The 18,729-nt window shown below is 36.7% G+C and overlaps 2 protein-coding genes across 7 annotated transcripts in view; one reads left to right on the forward strand and one right to left on the reverse strand.

Annotated features, from left to right (window-relative positions):
- The window catches only part of LOC134538233 (kelch domain-containing protein 3), a 30,474-nt gene extending 20,498 nt beyond the window's left edge, over positions 1–9,976 (reverse strand). Inside the window, exons 1-7 of one of the 3 annotated variants that reach the window (XM_063379377.1) lie at positions 9,725–9,976; positions 8,603–8,752; positions 8,079–8,231; positions 7,111–7,281; positions 6,233–6,420; positions 805–1,021; positions 83–169 (exon numbers count right to left, since the gene is read on the reverse strand). In XM_063379377.1, coding sequence (XP_063235447.1) covers positions 83–169; positions 805–1,021; positions 6,233–6,420; positions 7,111–7,281; positions 8,079–8,229 — 814 coding nt within the window. In that variant the 5' untranslated portion in view covers positions 8,230–8,231; positions 8,603–8,752; positions 9,725–9,976. Of the gene's footprint in view, positions 1–82; positions 170–804; positions 1,022–6,232; positions 6,421–7,110; positions 7,282–8,078; positions 8,236–8,602; positions 8,753–9,724 lie in introns of all 3 variants that reach the window. The other 2 variants (XM_063379378.1, XM_063379379.1) reach the window with 2 other exon arrangements.
- Positions 9,977–13,434: 3,458 nt separating this feature from the next.
- Positions 13,435–16,384, forward strand: LOC134538637 (uncharacterized). Of its 4 annotated transcripts, none has more exons than XM_063380072.1 (2): positions 13,435–13,596; positions 14,921–16,384. In XM_063380072.1, exon 2 carries the CDS (start codon positions 14,936–14,938, stop codon positions 15,365–15,367), a length of 432 nt encoding a protein of 143 aa, XP_063236142.1. In that variant the 5' UTR covers positions 13,435–13,596; positions 14,921–14,935; the 3' UTR covers positions 15,368–16,384. The 4 variants fall into 4 exon arrangements, with proteins under 4 accessions (XP_063236142.1, XP_063236141.1, XP_063236145.1 ...); XM_063380071.1 differs by having other exon boundaries at positions 13,441–13,641; XM_063380075.1 differs by having other exon boundaries at positions 13,441–13,591.
- Positions 16,385–18,729: the final 2,345 nt, after the last annotated feature.

Raw genomic sequence — 18,729 nt, forward strand, 5'->3', positions numbered from 1 at the left:
TATTTAGAAATTTTCATAATAACATACATAGTTCAATTTATTTACAAAAATATGTAATAAGAGTTCACAATTCTTTCCTTACCTGGTGAAAATCTGTAGATGTCGTTGAAGTGCTCGCACCGTATTCCATTAAAACCGCCAAATATGTACAAGTAGTTTCCAAATGTAACTAAAAACAAAAGAAGAAATGGAACCATTAAAAAAATGTGTGTCTACACACAATTATGACTGTGCTCAAACATATAAAACAAAATTTGCAAAAAAATTCATCCAAATGATTTAGCTCTGAATGTTATTTTTTTTTGTGGAGGGAAGGGGGGCATATAAAATCCGATTTTTATTTTCTAGTTATCTTAATGGCAGTACCATTGATATTTCTAACGTAGCAAGTACTCATTGAATCAGTATTATCAGCGACACAATCAATTTTAATCTAATACATCAAAGGTCCGAGCAAGTTATTAATTTGAGTACTATTTGTATTACAAACCGAAGCGGACCCTGCTTCAAATTTTGAGAGAGCCCACTCGGGGGAAGGGAACTGACAAATTTTGAGTGGAAGGTATGGAACAGGCCTACCTACCAGTCAAATTGGGTGTCAGAAATTTTGTAATGCTATATAACAACCCCTTAGGCTATTTCGAAGTATTCCTGACATTTTAGAATTTTTTTTTATATTTACAGTTTATTTTAAGGTATGGGGTTTGTGGGAAAGGGTGATTGCCCCCCGTCGCTGCTCCATCAGGTCCGTAACAGAACAGCAAGCAAGAGCGACGGGAGGCGAACGTGCTTCGGCGTACTCACACGCTGAGTGACTGCGGCGTCCCACCGGCACCTCGCCCGTCGTCTTGGGGCAGTGCCAGCGGCTCGTCCTCGTGTCGAAGTACATGATCTTGTTGCAGTACACCTCGTCGGGGTGGTCCACCATCGGCTCGTTCTGGTCGCCGCGTCCCCCGAATATGTACATCAGGTGCCCGATCGCAGTCGCCGTGTGGAAGTCCCGGTACAGCGGCGGCTCGCCCTGTTCACACGAACACGTTTGCCATTCCATAGATGTTCAGGGAAACAACACCCATATTTAGGGGATGGAAAAATTAGCATCCAGCATCTATTCTATTATTATGAAATAAACACGACCACATTTGCCATTCCATAAATATTCAGGGAAACAATACCCACATTTAGGGGATGGAAAAATTAGCATCCAGCATCTATTATTATGAAATAAACACTACCACATTTGCCATTCCATAAATATTCAGGGAAACAATACCCACATTTAGGGGATGGAAAAATTAGCATCCAGCATCTATTATTATGAAATAAACATGACCACATTTGCCATTCCATAAATATTCAGGGAAACAATACCCACATTTAGGGGATGGAAAAATTAGCATCCAGCATCTATTATGAAATAAATATGACCAGATTTGCCATTCCATAAATATTCAGGGAAACAATACCCACATTTAGGGGATGGAAAAATTAGCATCCAGCATCTATTATTATGAAATAAACACGACCACATTTGCCATTCCATAAATATTCAGGGAAACAATACCCACATTTAGGGGATGGAAAAATTAGCATCCAGCATCTATTATTACGAAATAAGAATTTTCATACAAAAAAATGTTAAAATTAATATCCTCATTTGTTTGAAATCTAAAAATTCATACATACATAAACAGGATAAATATTTACTTGGGCGGTATTTCCGGAAAAAAAAAGTTAAAAATCCGAAAATACCTTTATTTTATGCTCTTCAACTTCCTCTTTTCATTAAAAGTGGCAGAGGTAAGAAATTCCAAATACTTTAGGAGATATCGAATTTTTAAATTTCATCATATGTAGTTGAGCGGTATTTGCAAAAAAAAAAAAATGTTAAAAATCCGAAAATACCTTTAACATATGCTCTTCAACTTCCTCTTTTCATTAAAAGCGGCGGAGATAAGAAATTCCAAATACTTTAGGAGATATCAAATTTTTTAATTTTGCAATACAAGACCTGTGGAACCATTCGAGCGGCGTCATTTTTGTTATTTTGCCGTGTGTTCGTGAATACGTGAATCGTGAATGCGTAATTAATAAAATGGTTGATTAGGTCAGGTCAGTTACATTATTAATACTTTCAAACTAAGCCGACATTAAAAATTATTTTGTGAATTAATTTTAATGGCTGTTTAGTTTTAAAATATTTATAATGTAACTGACCTGACCAATAAACCCGGACAGAGGGTGAACAGTAAACTAAAATGGTCAATTAGGTCAGGTCAGTTACATTATAAATACATTCAAACTAAGGTGATATTAAAAATAATGTGAATTAATTTTAATTATTCTTTAGTTTTAAATTATTTATAATGTAACTGACCTTACCTAACAAACCCGTAACAAAGGATGTACAGTTACAACTCACGTAAATTTTTTTGTTACTTATTACTTGCGCAACAATATCAAAATAACAAATAAGACTTTAAAATTAGAAACGTTAAAAACTCACCTAAGTTGGAGGCGGTAATTAAACACCGTTTTAAACAATAATTGAACTAAATAATCACGTATTAGTTCATTTGAATTCTGGCCTATCAAGAACAATCACGTGACATCATTATCCAATAAAAAAATAGATACTCGTACGTAAACAAGAAACAATGGTACACGCACGCCACAGGAATGCGCTGGTTTTCTGCTGAAATTTAAAAATTCGATATCTCCTAAAGTATTTGGAATTTCTAATCTCCGCCGCTTTTAATGAAAAGAGGAAGTTGAAGAGCATATAATAAAGGTATTTTCGGATTTTTAAATTTTTTTTCTCGCAAATACTGCTTAACTACATATGAAGAAATTTAAAAATTCGATATCTCTTAAAGTATTTGGAATTTCTAATCTCCGCCGCTTTTAATGAAAAGAGGAATTTGAAGATCATTAAATAAAGGTATTTTCGGATTTTTAACATTTTTTTTCGGAAATACCGCCCAAGTAAATATTTACCCATATACAGTCAAACCTCATTAATACGAATCCGCTTAGTACGAAATTCGAAGTACTTTCACAGTCCCAGAAAGATAAGGTAGGCTTTCCTATGTTATTCAGTACTTTTAACACGAAATACGGTTAATATGAATTACGAAGTTGTTTTGATCCGTCAAGTAGCTGTTAACGTGTATGAGAAAACGGTTAATACGAATTTCACAGCCCAAGTCTAAAGTAAATCACGTCTTCATAACTGTCATGTAAACAAACGTCTCCAAAGATACATGTATGTACCCTACAGCGCAAAATGGTCGAAAAACAAGATGAAAAGTTCAACTCTAATGGCGATGTTAGTAACTAAACTAGAAAAGATGCCATGTTGTAAACGGAAAACGAAAAGGAAAATACTCTATACCTTATTAATATTAGTCGTCGGAAGTGTACATACGTAGAAGTTTAAACAATCTATGGAAAACCGTTCTGATATTTTCCATTGTTCACGCACGTGTGTCTTAACCTCAATTTTGATTGTGTTTTGTTTTGTAATGACTGCGAAACGTAAACGCAACGACCTTACATTGCAAGTTAAAGTTAAAATTATCGAAGAAGTAGACAATGGAGAGAGAACGAAAACTGAAATTGTGAGAGAATTTAACATCTCGCAATCGTCGTTGTCGACAATACTAAAAAATCGTGAAAAGATTTAATCGGCTTTTGCGAGTTCGTGCAAATTATCAATAAGAAAAAGAATGCGAGGCCCAAAACATCAAGAAATTTAAGATACCTTGTTCCAGTGGTTTGAAGAAATGTGTGCAGCAAACTTGCCTATTTCTGGATCTATGATTCAGAAGAAGGCACACTACCTAGCATTGAGGTTAGGAATTTGAGACTAGTTCAGCAGTGGTTGGCTACAACGGTGTAAGGATCGCAACAATCTTGTTGGCAAAACTATGTGTGGGGAGTCGGCAGCAGTAGATACGACCAAAGTTAAATATTGGATACAGACTGCTCAACCAATACTTGATCAGTACTGGTATTTGATAAGCTTTGTAATGTGGTAAACAATGCCTATAAGAAAAAAATAGTGCAAACCAGAATTGATGCTTTTTTAAACCAAATGTTTGAATAGAAAATTTGTCATGAATGCAAGTTTATTGAAGTTTGTATTATTATTTATTCTGTAAGTATTGCATTGTGTTTGTTTTCTTCAGTGTTTACAAATTGTTATGCATGTAGTGAAGCCAGCTTATACTACCAACAGTGTATATATTTTTCTTTATGGTTGCAAATATAGGCATTTAAAGTTCAATCAATTTTTTTGTCATATCCCAATAGTATGGTTAATACAAACCCTCGTTATTACAAAGTGCTAAAATTATGGTCCCTTCAGGTTTGTAATAATGAGGTTTGACTGTAATGCTATTTCAGTTTTGTACAGAAATTGTACAAATATCCCAACAGTCATATAAATGTTTAATTTGGTAAATATTTACTTGGGCGGTATTTCCGAAAAAAAAAATGTTAAAAATCCGAAAATACCTTTACTTTATGCTCTTCAACTTCCTCTTTTCATTAAAATCGGCGGAGATTAAAAATTCCAAATACTTTAGGAGATATTGAATTTTTAAATTTCAGCACAAAACCAGCGCATTCCTGTGGCGTGCGTGCACCATTGTTTCTTGTTTACGTACGAGTATCTATTTTTTTATTGGATAATGATGTCACGTGATTGTTCGTGATAGGCGAGAATTCAAATGAACTAATACGTGATTATTTAGTTCAATTATTGTTTAAAACGGTGTTTAATTACCGCCTCCAACTTAGGTGAGTTTTTAACGTTTCTAATTTTAAAGTCTTATTTGTTATTTTGATATTGTTGCGCAAGTAATAAGTAACAAAAAAATTTACGTGAGTTGTTACTGTACATCATTTGTTACGGGTTTGTTATGTAAGGTCAGTTACATTATAAATAATTTAAAACTAAAGAATAATTAAAATTAATTCACATTATTTTTAATATCACCTTAGTTTGAAAGTATTTATAATGTAACTGACCTGACCTAATCGACCATTTTAGTTTACTGTTCACCCTCTGTCCGGGTTTGTTTGGTCAGGTCAGTTACATTAAAAATATTTTAAAACTAAACAGCCATTAAAATTAATTCACAAAATAATTTTTAATGTCGGCTTAGTTTGAAAGTATTAATAATGTAACTGACCTGACCTAATCAACCATTTTATTAATTACGCATTCACGATTCACGTATTCACGAACACACGGCAAAATAACAAAAATGGCGTCGCTCGAATGGTTCCACAGGTCTTGTATTGCAAAATTAAAAAATTCGTTATCTCCTAAAGTATTTGGAATTTATTATCTCCGCCGCTTTTAATGAAAAGAGGAAGTTGAAGAGCATATGATAAAGGTATTTTCGGATTTTTAACATTTATTTTCGCAAATACCGCTCAACTACATATGATGAAATTTAAAAATTCGATATCTCCTAAAGTATTTGGAATTTCTTACCTCCGCCACTTTTAATGAAAAGAGGAAGTTGAAGAGCATAAAATAAAGGTATTTTCGGATTTTTAACATTTGTTTTCGGAAATACCGCCCAAGTAAATATTTACCTTTAATTTTACTTAGAAAATTGGCAGTTCAATATGCTAGGAAAAATTTTAATTGGATGTTTAATTTATAGATCTCCACAAATCAATTTGAAAAAAATTGGGTTGGGCTTAATTTCGAAGTTGTTTCTGAATGCATGTTACTTGGCCGCATCATAGAGACATCTAAATATTTCAAAGCATTGTCATAAAAACTAACGATAGCCAGAAAATCACTCCATGGGTCAAATGTAACACTTACGAGAACACAAATTAACTGTACCTAGTACTATTATGTTTTATTTCATACTAACGCCAAAAAAAAATTAAAGAGTGCGGCCTGTTTTGTTTCAATCCTATTAGCCGACATTCCAGCTTTTTCCTGTGAAAAAACAGAGACTCTGTGTTGATTTTGTATGTTGACTGATTTGCAGATAAGTCTTCTGTTTTTATAAGCAGAGCAAGAACAAAAAAAATTAACCAATGAAAATATTAAAATACTCAAATAATATGGACAATACAACTTTAGTGGTAAAAAAAAAAAAAAAGAGAAGTATGTTATTTTAAACTATTATCAGTAAAAATAAAAATCTTTATATTAAAGGCACAAAGAGCGATGAAAATATTATTACAGAAAAAAGATTACCCGTGTCTGGACAAGAGTCCAATTGAAGGTCTGGAGATTCAGCGCGTGCACATCCTGGGAGAACCTCTCGATGTTCTCGACGAAACCGCCGAACACGTACATGCAGTGGTCAATGACGCAGGCCGAGTGTCCATCGCGGGCCCCCGGGGTGTCGCCCCTCGCGCTGACGCTCACCCACTTGAGCACAGCTGCAGGCACCAACACCGTGGGACACGTCACGAAACCACACTTCGTTTAACTTCTCGCCTTCATGCTGGTTCAGAGCAGCCACCCAATAAATATATATATAATCCGCGCCGTGTCCTTTGTCCGCACACCTACACCTCTAAACTGCACTTTTTTTTTTAATGACTTGACCCCAAAACATTCTCAATCTATCCACCTCTCGCTTGGCACTTGTGTGTGTCCCCAAGAATTTGTAGGCAAAGATTCCGTCAAGCTTGTAAATATTGACCAACAAACTATCCTGTTCGGGAACTTCAAAATATCTTTCCATTCAAAAATATTAATTAATCTGTGCTATTTTCACAATAAATAAAAATAAAAATTTAATTTAAACACATTTAATTATTATAAAGAATATGTTCAACAGGTAAGGTCATAACATGTACATATATTCACTAACAAAGTTAAAAGCTAACCTATTTAACATACTGATTCAAATTTGGACATGGCTAATGCACTACTAATAGAAGAGGTTTTTTTTTTTTTAAATTTCTATTCAGTTTATAGGTCAGTCACAAAAGGCAGGTTAAAAATCTTACACTCCAAGAGCCTTAAAAATATAAATCTTGAATTATGAATTTCCACAACTCCTGGCTCTCTGCAAATCGTACCTAATTTTCCCCACAGCTGTTTCCAAAGGTTTTTCCGCTCACCTGTGTCGAAGCAGAACAATTTGTTGCACGACTCTTCGTCGTTCCTTCCACCCCAGACGTAAATTTTTTCCCCGTACGCAACTGCCGTGTGGCCGTATCGTAGAAATGGGGTGTGCTTGAGCTGTGGGTCATTTCGATTAGGAGCTGGCAAAACCCTCCACCTGTAATTTTCTTTACCAAAACAAAAATAAATTGCATCATAAATGAATATTTCAAGATTTTGTTTGCATATAGGTATGCACAGTATATTTATAACTCTTTACAACTTTTTTCCTTCTATAGCAGGATTCCAAACCCTTATATATAGTTTAAACTGGCAGCACACTACAAATATTTTACACCATTTTTAGCTTAACCATTGTTATTTTCATATTTTTCTTGAGGGTTTTAAACTGTTAAAACCTTTATAATAACAACAAAAAATAATAATATTTATTTTACTGAAGCCTATTGTTACTAATTTTTGAATTATACTTATATATATTTAGGTATATACATATTTTTAAATCACCAAAATGCACAGTGGTTTGAAAACCCTCTTTTAGACGTTCTATCACTCAGTTTCATGTATATCACTGGAAGTAAGAACTCTCTTTTCATATTGCTACATCAAAGAGTTAAGGCTTAGAGCGGATACAGAGAAAGAACGTGGTTGCGGCTGCGAGTATATCCAAGTAGACTTCTGATTGGATGAATGACATTCTTAAACTAGCTTTTACAGTACGAGCACTGCCCACTTATCAAATCAGAGAGCACAAACCAAAGACAATTCACGAGATGGACGCAGGCGGAGTCCCGGGAAAATACATGCTAACTCGGGAGAGATAGATGCTGCGAAAAATCACTCTTTAAGCTCCACGCGTGTCTACTGCAAATGTTCGGACATGCGAGGATTTTTTTTTTTACAGTTCGGGCAACACACCGGCGAGGGGCCAACGCCGGGCGAGAGATACGACTGTGCCACTTACCCGTGTTCAGGATGTGGATGTCGATGGGCCTGAACGCACGGTAGTCGTCGCCCGTGCAGTAGCCGCCGAACGAGTAGATCTTATCCCTGACCACAACCGCTGCGTGGTTCACACGCTTGGGGCCTCCCTCCAAGTACACCGTCCAGTACATGTCTACCTGCAGCCGGTTCCAGAACAGGAAACAGCACCAAATAACATTCAAAACTTTTCCACAATCAGTTTTGTAAACCAATTAGCTACTTTCACAACCTTTGAGCACTGTTGTAATAAATGTAATTACGTTGTGATGAAACCCCACATAACTGATACTGAGCCTAAATAAAATTAAGTGTAAATATTTTATTTATATACAAAGAGCAAAGCTCTTATAGCAACACCATGAATGTTCTATGGAACAAGTAACATTAATTAAAAAAAAAGGCACAAAACAACTGGTTACAAAAAATTAAATATACACAATTACCTTCTGCATGAACAAATCAGTAACTGCAAAAATTAAATATAATTTTAATGGAAGTATATACTTGCAATGTTTCGTGTTATGGTCCACCAGGAAAATCATAAGCCAATAATCATTTTGTGGCATTGTACATTCCTCTGTTAATGCACTACTTTTTAAGCATACTTGGTATGCAGGTTCTTAATTCTAAATACCATCACTTCTACGTCTTCACCTGAAACAAAAACAGGAAATTAGTCATTCATCACAAAAGCCAAAAGAGTCACACATAACTAGGTATACAAAAATTAATTACAATGTAAAAAAAACTGCATAGCACAAACATTCTCAGGCTCGTACATAGTACATAAAATAACAGCCACACTATTAAAAAACAACACTCTGGTGGTTGGATCCAAGGAAGGCTCTAGGGCAGTTTTTCCCAAATAATGGGTCATGGCATGCTTGTGTGTTATGAAGCCTCTGTAGGTGTATTAGAATATTTAGGTAGATAAAACCACGTACAATCTAAAAACATATAACATCTCAACTGTTTGGTTAATTTCTGGCTTTGAGGAAGGAATGTGATTGGCTACGCATGCAATAGCATGAAGAAGAAACTTCAAATTTTGCAGAATTGTTGTGCTAATAATTTTAGTTTAGTTTATTGCATCCATTATATTTCCTTTTTGTGTGTACAAGATTGCACAATTAAGAATTATGATTGTATGTTGAAAATAGTCTTTTTTTATTCGACTTAAGTGCTACCCTGTCCGAGTATTACCTTGGGACAGTACTGGAAGGTTAAGAAAAATTTAAATTGGAGAGTTAGAAACAGGACGTGCGCCTGATAAAATAATTTTAATAATATAAATAATACAACATATTAAATAAACAATGTGTTAGCTATGGTTATACAAAACTCAATACAATGTATGTTAACTCACTGTGATTGAAATGGTTAATGCTAGTTCAATTGTGAAACATCCATAACTTCCCTAGCATAAATGATAATATAGCATACATATGCGTCTCAGTTATAAACATACGGATACATAATGTGGCCCCATTTTATCAAACAATATTAACAGTTGAAACACGAACTAACACAAACTAACTTAAAACACTTAACTGAACTAGAATCAACTATGCCATTCAATATAGTAGTTCAATTAATTTTAACAGCAGCCTATAATCAGATACCTACTTTGGAAAAACCTGTTACCATATTTACAAACACACGGGTTAATTACTTCATTAGCACAGTTTTTACTTCAAATCCCAAATTCTAATCAAAAAGCTCTTAGATTTCAAGTAAACGTTTACAAACAACTTTTAACACATTTATTAGCTGGAACCAACTTGATACAGAATAAAATCTCCAACCTCAACACTCAATTTCTAGACATCAAACAGGTGACACATTAAACTCGCCAAAGTTTGCGAAAACAAAACAATCCTGTGCAAATATAAATTCTGATATCTGATTTATCGTGCAAATTGAGAAAAACGATAAAATGGGATTATTACAAGAACGATCGTAACATTACGCCGTAAAGAACGTTCCTCACATTTAAAATAGTACACTTGAGTTCCAAAACTTATCCTAATTATTTAGTGATGAAAGTTTATTGTCAAAAGTGGCAGATGTGAGTTGGGAAAATAGAAAAAAGGAAACAAGCAACTAAAAGTATCTTTGCAGAACTTAGGAGGGAGGAAAATGGTACAGCGATTGAAAATAAAATTAAAGGAAGGCACTAGGGCTGCTTGAAAAAACAATTATGTAAATATGAAGATGTTTAAGGCCAAACATTTTTAATAACTTTTGTTGAGGCTGATACTGGAGTATGTGTTGGCAGAATAAGGGCCACATTATGGTAACAGAACACAAGTACTCAAAGCTAGTGATGAAGTTGGAGGATGTCCTACAGAGAGCAGCAAGATATGTAACAGGTTTATATTAATTTTGATGCAGGCCCAATTTCAGACAGTGTGAAATGTGGCAGACGTCGTCAGTGGCAGTGGATGATAAGGTTGCCCAGCACTAGCTCTTGCAGAGAGCAATCTCCACAGAGAGGCAAGATATAGACATTCGGCTCCTGTAGCTCACTGAGCACGTATCTGCGTCGAAGAGATAATAGCAACTAGAACCTAGAAGGTACAGCTAGTTGGTGTCTGAGCCCGTGTACATGCCCCTAATCCATCCAGCCCACTCACATTCAAGTAGCCGGGATAATTCAAAAGGTACAATGCAGACACTTTATTGTAACAAGTGAGCACTGATAAATGCTGCTACAGTCAAACTTTAACGATGACATTGATAAATTTTGCATTTTACATACACACATCCATCCATATATGCATGTGTGTAAATTATATAATGAATTTACTTTTGACTTATTTGAATCCATAATCTGTTTAAAACTGGCACAATCTCAAGAATTTGTAAAATAAAAATATTATATATATTGACGCCAACCGCCAATGCTCCTCTGTCGCATAGACCGCTATGCCTCATCAACGTCTCGCAAAAGCGTGTGCACCGAACACGCCCGTGCGCGCAGCAAAGGGTAGTGCGTGCGACGAGGCGAACGCCATGAGAGTGTTGCGCCAGTGGAAGGATCCGGCCGGGTGTGGCATATCCCTCCGCCGCACTACAACAAATTAATTTATGTATATTTTTTCACAGGTTTTATTAAACATTATGTTTCATTAATTAATAATTCAGTCTTGCAAAATCATGTTTCACTGTGCGATTTGTCCCGAACCTGGCCGGTTCAGTTTCCCGCGAAATTCACACGTTTCCGCGGGTGGGCTGGCGGGGGAGGGGGGTCGCTCGCGGCGACACCGGCAGTGTCCTTCGAGAGCTCAACCAGGCCGGCAGCCTGCGCGCAACGCGGAACCTTCAACCTTTGCTTTCACCGACATGTAGTTTTCAATAGTGTAATATCTTTTCAACCTTTTACGTACAGTTCCGCGGTCGGCCTCAATTTACCATGAGGTATTTAGCTTAATTAAATCAGTGCTCCAAGATGAGTGTTCTACGTCATACATAAGTACTGTGGGAAGTTTACGTGAATTTACGTCGGCGCTTCACGCCCCAACTTAGCCTACAGGCTACTTAGTCTTGGCCCGCACGGAGCAGCTAGCAGGCGATGCGTGCCGTCGAACATAATAACGATTCAATCCCTGGGACACATCTAGGTATCACGTAGAGTCGCCGGAGACACAGGCCTACGTGCCACTAGCCCAGTTTATTAAGTGTTAGGTAATAGTGAAGTGTATTGTTCGTCAAGATATCGTGCGCCATGTCAGAGTGTATTTTTGTAACTATCGCATCACGTGTACAAGTCCGCCCCTCACATGCATTAAAATCGTGAGCCGCCACTGAGGAAGTGAGCTGCGCGTGTGACTAGTCGCGTCGGGCAAACCGTTACGGCCAGAACGGGCAGCACCATGTATTGGGCTGTGCTGTATTAAATTCACCAACTATCTTTCAGAAACTTTGTGTTATTCTTCAGGCGTCCCGAAAGGCCATAACAGCTCGGGGGGCCCTACTGCATTAACCCCTACCTCACTGAAAGGAAAAGTAATATATGCATTACATTCGGTGCTGTCTTTATTATTTTTTAAGATCTTAAAAACTGTATCTAACTTTTAATTACAGACATTTTATAGCATTGGTATTACCGGCAATCTTGTTCCAGTAGTGCCATTCGCAGCGGGCAGTACAGACCGGACTGGGACTCTAAGTTTAATTAAGGGCCAAGGAGGTACAAGATCAATAGAGGGAAAATGGGAAAGAGATAATCACACTGTCAATATACGATTTATGTTAACTTGAGTTGCGGGATGTTTCAGGGTAAGAGATGACGTCGTACCTCCGTGCCTTTGGGTTAAAGCCCGGATCACAGCCCTGTCTGCAGCGCGCCACAGCTTTGGGAATGACGTCACTTCCGCTCCGTGCGCACGATAGCAGTGCGCTGGCGTCCTGGTCTCGAGTCCCATGCGAGCCACCTTCGAGGCTAGACGCGGCCGTGGGACGCTCCATAAACTCGCCGGTATTATCGCTTTTGTTTTATATTCTATAGTGTGTTATCATCTCTTTTATCGTGTTCTTTACTGTGTGCGTGAGTGTTGTTTTGTATCTGCCGTGTCCGTGGGCCAAAACACGTGGACTAACATAACTAGCCTGCACCGCACATTTCTCCAGCGCACGAGACGTCCTTCGGTAGCTACACGGGCCAGACGGTCCACCCCTGCCTCCCTGCAGGAGGCTGCTCTATGCGAGAGAGCTGGCGCCGATCAATACAAAAAAACGGCCGAGAGACGTCCGCCACGTCTCCACGTATTCTATGGAGACGGGTACGCGACAGAGATAGTGAGAAATGTAGGTGTGGTTATTTAAGGAAGTCGGAGGATAAATATTGCAGAGGGAATATATAGTGAGGAAAATGTAAAATTAACCTTTAAAGGGTTTGGTGAGGTCTGAAAGGGATTGTACTGAGTTTTAAGGAGCAATGATAGGAGTTAAATGTTTGAGGGAATTAATGAGGATATTGGAAATGTTTGAGGTGAAACCTCCTGGCTACCAAGCTGATTACCAATTGTAAATAATTAAGATTTCAATGCGGGATTTGTCATTGAATTGCATTTTTAATTAAAAATTTATAATTTAACAATTTTAAAATTATTAAAAACTTCATTTTTTTTTGCATCAAATCAAACAGGCAATATTTTTTTAAGAAACAGAGATAATAGATTTTTAAAAAATTTATTTTTCAGAAAACTAATTTACCGTTGTACTTCAAAGAATATATCGCACTTATATAAAAAAAAAAGCTAAAGTTTATCCTCTAATATGTAGTAGTTCATAATGTTGTTCTTGTTAGCTCTCTCATAATTTTTATAAGTTTAAAACCATTGTTATGTGTTATTATTTACCAACTAATTTCCCATTTTCATTTAGAAGTTTATTTATTGACATTTTTATGGCTGCATAGGAAACAAAAGTGTTCCCGCCAATACCAGCTGATTTGAAATTATTTTTACCAAATATGGACAAATTTAAAAGGTTATGTACGTTGAGCTAGTATTTGGAAACTTTTCTTACGTAATGATATGGTACATAAATTTATCATGAATAGTGCATGCATTTTTTTATTGGTTAATTATTGGACTTCGTGGGTTTTTATTACGGAAAAACATAAATTTGAAAACGTGGTTTCATGCTGTTTCATGTTGTTTTCATGCTGGAATACATGATGAACCGATTAGCAGTTAGTCGGTGGACTACGGCAGGGCATTGCAGTATTCATTATTTAAATTCAAATTATTACTAAAAATATATTTCTTGGTGATGATTACACAATGTTGATGTTACACAGAATTAAAAATATTACATAGTAAAAAAAAGTTTTTTTCCCCATAAGCATTTTTTATTTAATTATTAGTGGTAGCAAATTTTTTTCACAAGTTAACTTATTGATTATTATTTTCAATAGGGTTTGAGAATACTGTAAACCTATAACAAAGTTGATTATAAATGGGTAGAGCCATGGTTTTTGGTAGAGGATATAGCTAAGTAACTAAGTAAAAAATGTATGAAAAAAGTATTATGCTGTATGGAAATGGAATACCTAGTATGTTTAGTACAGAAATTACCTATTTTTTTTTCAAATCCATCCTTGAAGAATTGTCGATAACTATATGATTTTAAGAATGTAGGAAAAATTAACGTAAACATTAAACGTTAAATTGTTGCGAGAAGACAATGTTAAAGCTGTTGCAAGGCATTGTGTGGTGTGGTGTCGTGTCGTGTCATGACATATCACATTGCGTCTTGTCTGATTCTGTGTGTGCTCAGCCTAACCTATGTGTTGGTGAAGGGTTGGTCAAGAGGGAGAAAGGCATAGTCCGATTGAAATGATTAAGGAGAAAGGTTGGAAACGCTAGTCAAACTGTAAGAGGTGATAAAGGGCAAGGAGGGGGTGGGCTGGGGGCAGCTGGGGACTAGGGTTAACAAAGGTGGATATAAAGGGCGGAGAGATTACGGCTGGAAGCTTCGAAGGGAATGGAGGCGAACAGAAAGAGGTAGGAATGCTTTCCTTGGGGGGGACAGGGAGGGAGTGGAAATGGGCTGAATGAAGGAATGCTATGGGTGAGAGATGCAAGGGTTCTGAGAAGATGACTAAAAAATGGTTGGGGGTTGGATGAGGAGGTAGAGAAAGGGGAGGACTCCTTGCCACCAGGTGAAATTGCGAGCGTAACATACCAAACAAACCTTTATAGTTTCTAGTGTCACTGTTAAAACATTGCTTATCAAAAGTATTTTTTTTTTTTAAATTCTCAAGAATTGAAAATGCTTGTTATGTGTTTTTAAAGTGCTTGAATTTTTTTTCAGGTGTAATTAATTGCGATGGCAACTGTGACGATCACTGCAGAGAACGTTTCTCTGCTGAGCGCCGAGAATTATTCCAAGCTGCACAGCAAGAACGTCAGGATCATCGGTTCGATCGTCAGTGACGGTCGGGACTTCAGCCTCGTGTGGTGTGGGGGCTCGGTCACGGGCCAGAAACCTCCCGCCTTGAAGCTGGACGTGACCTTGCTCAGAGAAGACATTCTCACTCGGGTGCCCGTCCAAGTGTACGGCGAACTCACACTCGACGAAGGACAGTGCCTCCGACTGAAGGCGCACTTCTACAGGGATTTCCGCAGTGTGAACGTTGGCTACTACGAAGCTGCCGCGGCATCCTTGCAAGACCAGATAAGGTGTCCGCTGCTAGTTTCGCAGGCCGGTGACATAGACGATTACATATCTGAAGTAACCGAACAGCTGCTCCCCCAGTAACAAACTGAAAATGTTTTCAGTGTTGGTGTCCTAAAACTTAACAATGGTTTTGCGCTAATACGAGAGTCTTCAAGGAGAGCCGAGACCAGAAAAAAAAAATTACAAACAATACTTTTGTTTCATACTTTTATACTAAAGATCATAGTGTTACCTCTAAACAGGTGTTTTTTTTTTTCAGTACGTTACTACCTCCTTCAAAAACTGTCGTCATTTTTTATAATCATACAAGTAGCTTGTCGATCCAAAATTTTAAAATCATTAAGCTTGCAAAATCAAACTTTTTTAAGTGGAAAATTAGGGTTTATCTTTATATTGGTCCTGATAATGTTTTTTTTAATGAAAGATTCATAAAATTACTCTCTTTTCAGATTATAACTTATTAGTACAAACAGTTTCATACTTTAATGCTTGTTTCTCTCTCTCACCTATTCACTGGAAGAGAACACCAAAATGTTTATATTAAGAAGAAAAAAACATGAAGAGTGATAAAGTGTTATACTATAAATATTTAGCAGGGCTGTATTTATTATTAATTTATGTCAAGAATTTGATTTAGAATCTTTTTTACATTCTCATATATAATTGTTTCTCAACATGTTATAGCTGAGATATTCTTTGTTATTAACAATTTTTTTTAATATTAAAATTTGAGTGTTTGTTTTAACTAGGAAGAAAAAAAAATGAATTTTAAATAAAGGTACAATTGAAAAGGTACTTTAAAAAAAAAGGTACAATTCACAACTCTTGAGAGAAGAGTGAGACACGATCTACATGACCAAATGAAAATTGCTTGTTCAATATGAGCACACAGACTTTAAGACCATTGTGTCATACCAATTTCCGACAGGTTAGTTTTAAGTTTTAATATTCGTCTGGAATCTTTCAATGTTTTCTGTTGAAAATTAGCTATTTTAAAATTAAGAACAAAGAACGGTACACAGCTGCAGTAGTAATTCTATAAGTTATAAGGTACCAACAGATTGAAGTCAGATAAATAAAAATTTTTTCCAAGCATTATACTGACTATGACCTTGGCTTCACCTCATTAGCCTGGTAAGTCTCGGCTCCTTCTCAAAATTTCCCATCCTTTCCTGCATTTGAACCGCCGTCGTACATTAGCGTGTGCATGTTTAAACAGTGTGCCAACAGGAAGACATGCAGTGCTATGTCCATGGCCCCCACAAGGGTGGGGTTGGGTGGACCCCTGGGGCCAAGACCCGGGCCTGGAGGGGGCCCAGCCCTGTTTATTGAAGTTATACTTCTAATGCGACTTCCAACAAGGTTGCGTTAAACGTTTAACGCTACCATGGAGAATTATTTGCATGCAATTAAAAACTATTTTTTAATGTATAACTTCTTACGCGCGTACCTAAGTACACGCACCCATTTTTTTTTCTCTTAAATGTTTGACTATTATAATTTTTTATAAACTAGAAAATTATTTTGAATATTTTATAAACAAAGTTTAGTTTTGACTTATAAAATAGTAACCAAAATTATACCATGTATTTTCAGGTTAAATAACATCCAAAAAAGAGTGTAGGTAAGAAATAACCATGCAATTATAATGTAGCACGTGACTGTAAAGTTTGTTTGGGGGGGGGGGGGGGAGGCACATCACCGTTCCTGGGTCTAGGGCCCATAATCAAATGTGGGGGCCATGGCTATGTCCCTCTGCCCTTGTTAATTAAGTAAAGTGTTACCTATGTGTCTTTCTTTTTATAACCAATGTATGTGCTTTCAGCAGACTGGCTTGAAGCATACTTTTTAAACAAAATTTGAAAAATATTAAATTTGGATTGCCATTCAGGAATGCATTCTGGAATATTTGTGTCTACTTGGGGACGATGGAATCATTTCAAGTTTTTTTAATAAAGGGCCGATAACAACTAAAAGAACATAAACCTTGACCCTTGGGGAATAGAATAAGCAAATTACCATGTTATGCTGTATCTAGGGGGACGTCGCATTGTACTGCATGGCACTTATTCAAATGCTGGCTCACGTCACGTTACACATGTAGCTAGAGCAGGGGAGAAGGGTGATGGTGGCACTTTGGGCTCAATGTATGAAGAAAATTGTGTTTGTAATAACTTCATAAATCATTGGCCCAATTTCAAACATTCTGTCACACTTGTGAAGCTACGTTATTCCAAATGGATGTAGGCTATGTTTTATCTTAAATAAAAAATTATGTTTGTGTAAGATATAGCAAATCTGTAAATAAACTTGGAGAAAAATGATCAAATTGATTGAATTCTTGGCTTATGCTAATTATTATCACTGCCATTGCACCAGCATGGTATTGATCATATAAATTTTTTATTTTAAGGCAAGATACAAAATATTAGTTGAACTCCAATTTAGAATTTATTTTTTATTTTTTAAGTAATACTTCCAAAGATGTACATAGCACCAGGGGCGCAACAACTAAATTTCCAAAGGAGGGGCAATATACTTTTTTATAAAGAATCATTGATCCCCCCTATTGGAGCAGGGGGTCCGGGGGTCCTCCTCCGGGAAAATTTGTATTTCAAGGTGGAAAATGGTGTTATTTAAGCAGTTTTATTATCTAAAAATTGATTACACAGCACTTTCTTTCCCCCCATTTGCCCCCACTTCAAGATTTCAGAGGGGGGGGGGCAAAATACCCTTCCCCCCACCCCCCTACACTGTTGTTGCGCCCCTGCATAGCACCAAATGGAAGCAGTGGCGTAGCCAGGATTTGTGAATGGGGGGTGTTAAGAAGCATGGCCCCCCCCCGTATTAGAGCGGCGGATCCGGGGGTCCTCCCCCGGGAAAATTTGGATTTTAAGGTGTAAAATAGTGCTATTTTAGCAGTTTTCGGTACTTAAATTTAAATATTGTAATGGTAAAATTTTTATTAATTTTAATATGAAATTTGTTTGAGTGATGAATAAGAAATAAATTAAAGATTTGGTGGTTGGGGGGGGGGGGGGGTTTGATCACCTGACCCCCCCCCCCCCCCCTGGCTATGCCCCTGAATGGAAGGATGAATAATTCAACCTATTTCACAGAGGATTCTTAGGATGTAGTGTTTCATTTTCATTATTAGTTTCCTTCAAAGTGTTAGTAGTTTTAGAAGAAGAAGAAACGATGATGGAAGGAGAGCAGCTGCATCCACTTGTCCACCTTTGATTTGCTCCATTAAAAACCTTTATTTTCATGCAAAGCTGGTACATAAAAAATATTGTGATAGCCACTGATAAAAGTACGTAAGTGGCATTGAAACAAAAGTTATAATTGTGTAAGATTTCAATGGTTACTCTATTTACGTTGAATGCATGAATACATACAAACAATAAATAATTATAACTTATAATGCTATTTATTGTACTAGT

The sequence above is a fragment of the Bacillus rossius genome, chromosome 13 (assembly GCF_032445375.1).
Source record: "Bacillus rossius redtenbacheri isolate Brsri chromosome 13, Brsri_v3, whole genome shotgun sequence".
Lineage (NCBI taxonomy): Eukaryota > Metazoa > Arthropoda > Insecta > Phasmatodea > Bacillidae > Bacillus > Bacillus rossius.

Excerpts from the sequence above, each read along its gene's own strand:
- LOC134538637 (XM_063380072.1), top strand. The coding sequence starts at position 14,936 with ATGGCAACTGTGACGATCACTGCAGAGAACGTTTCTCTGCTGAGCGCC.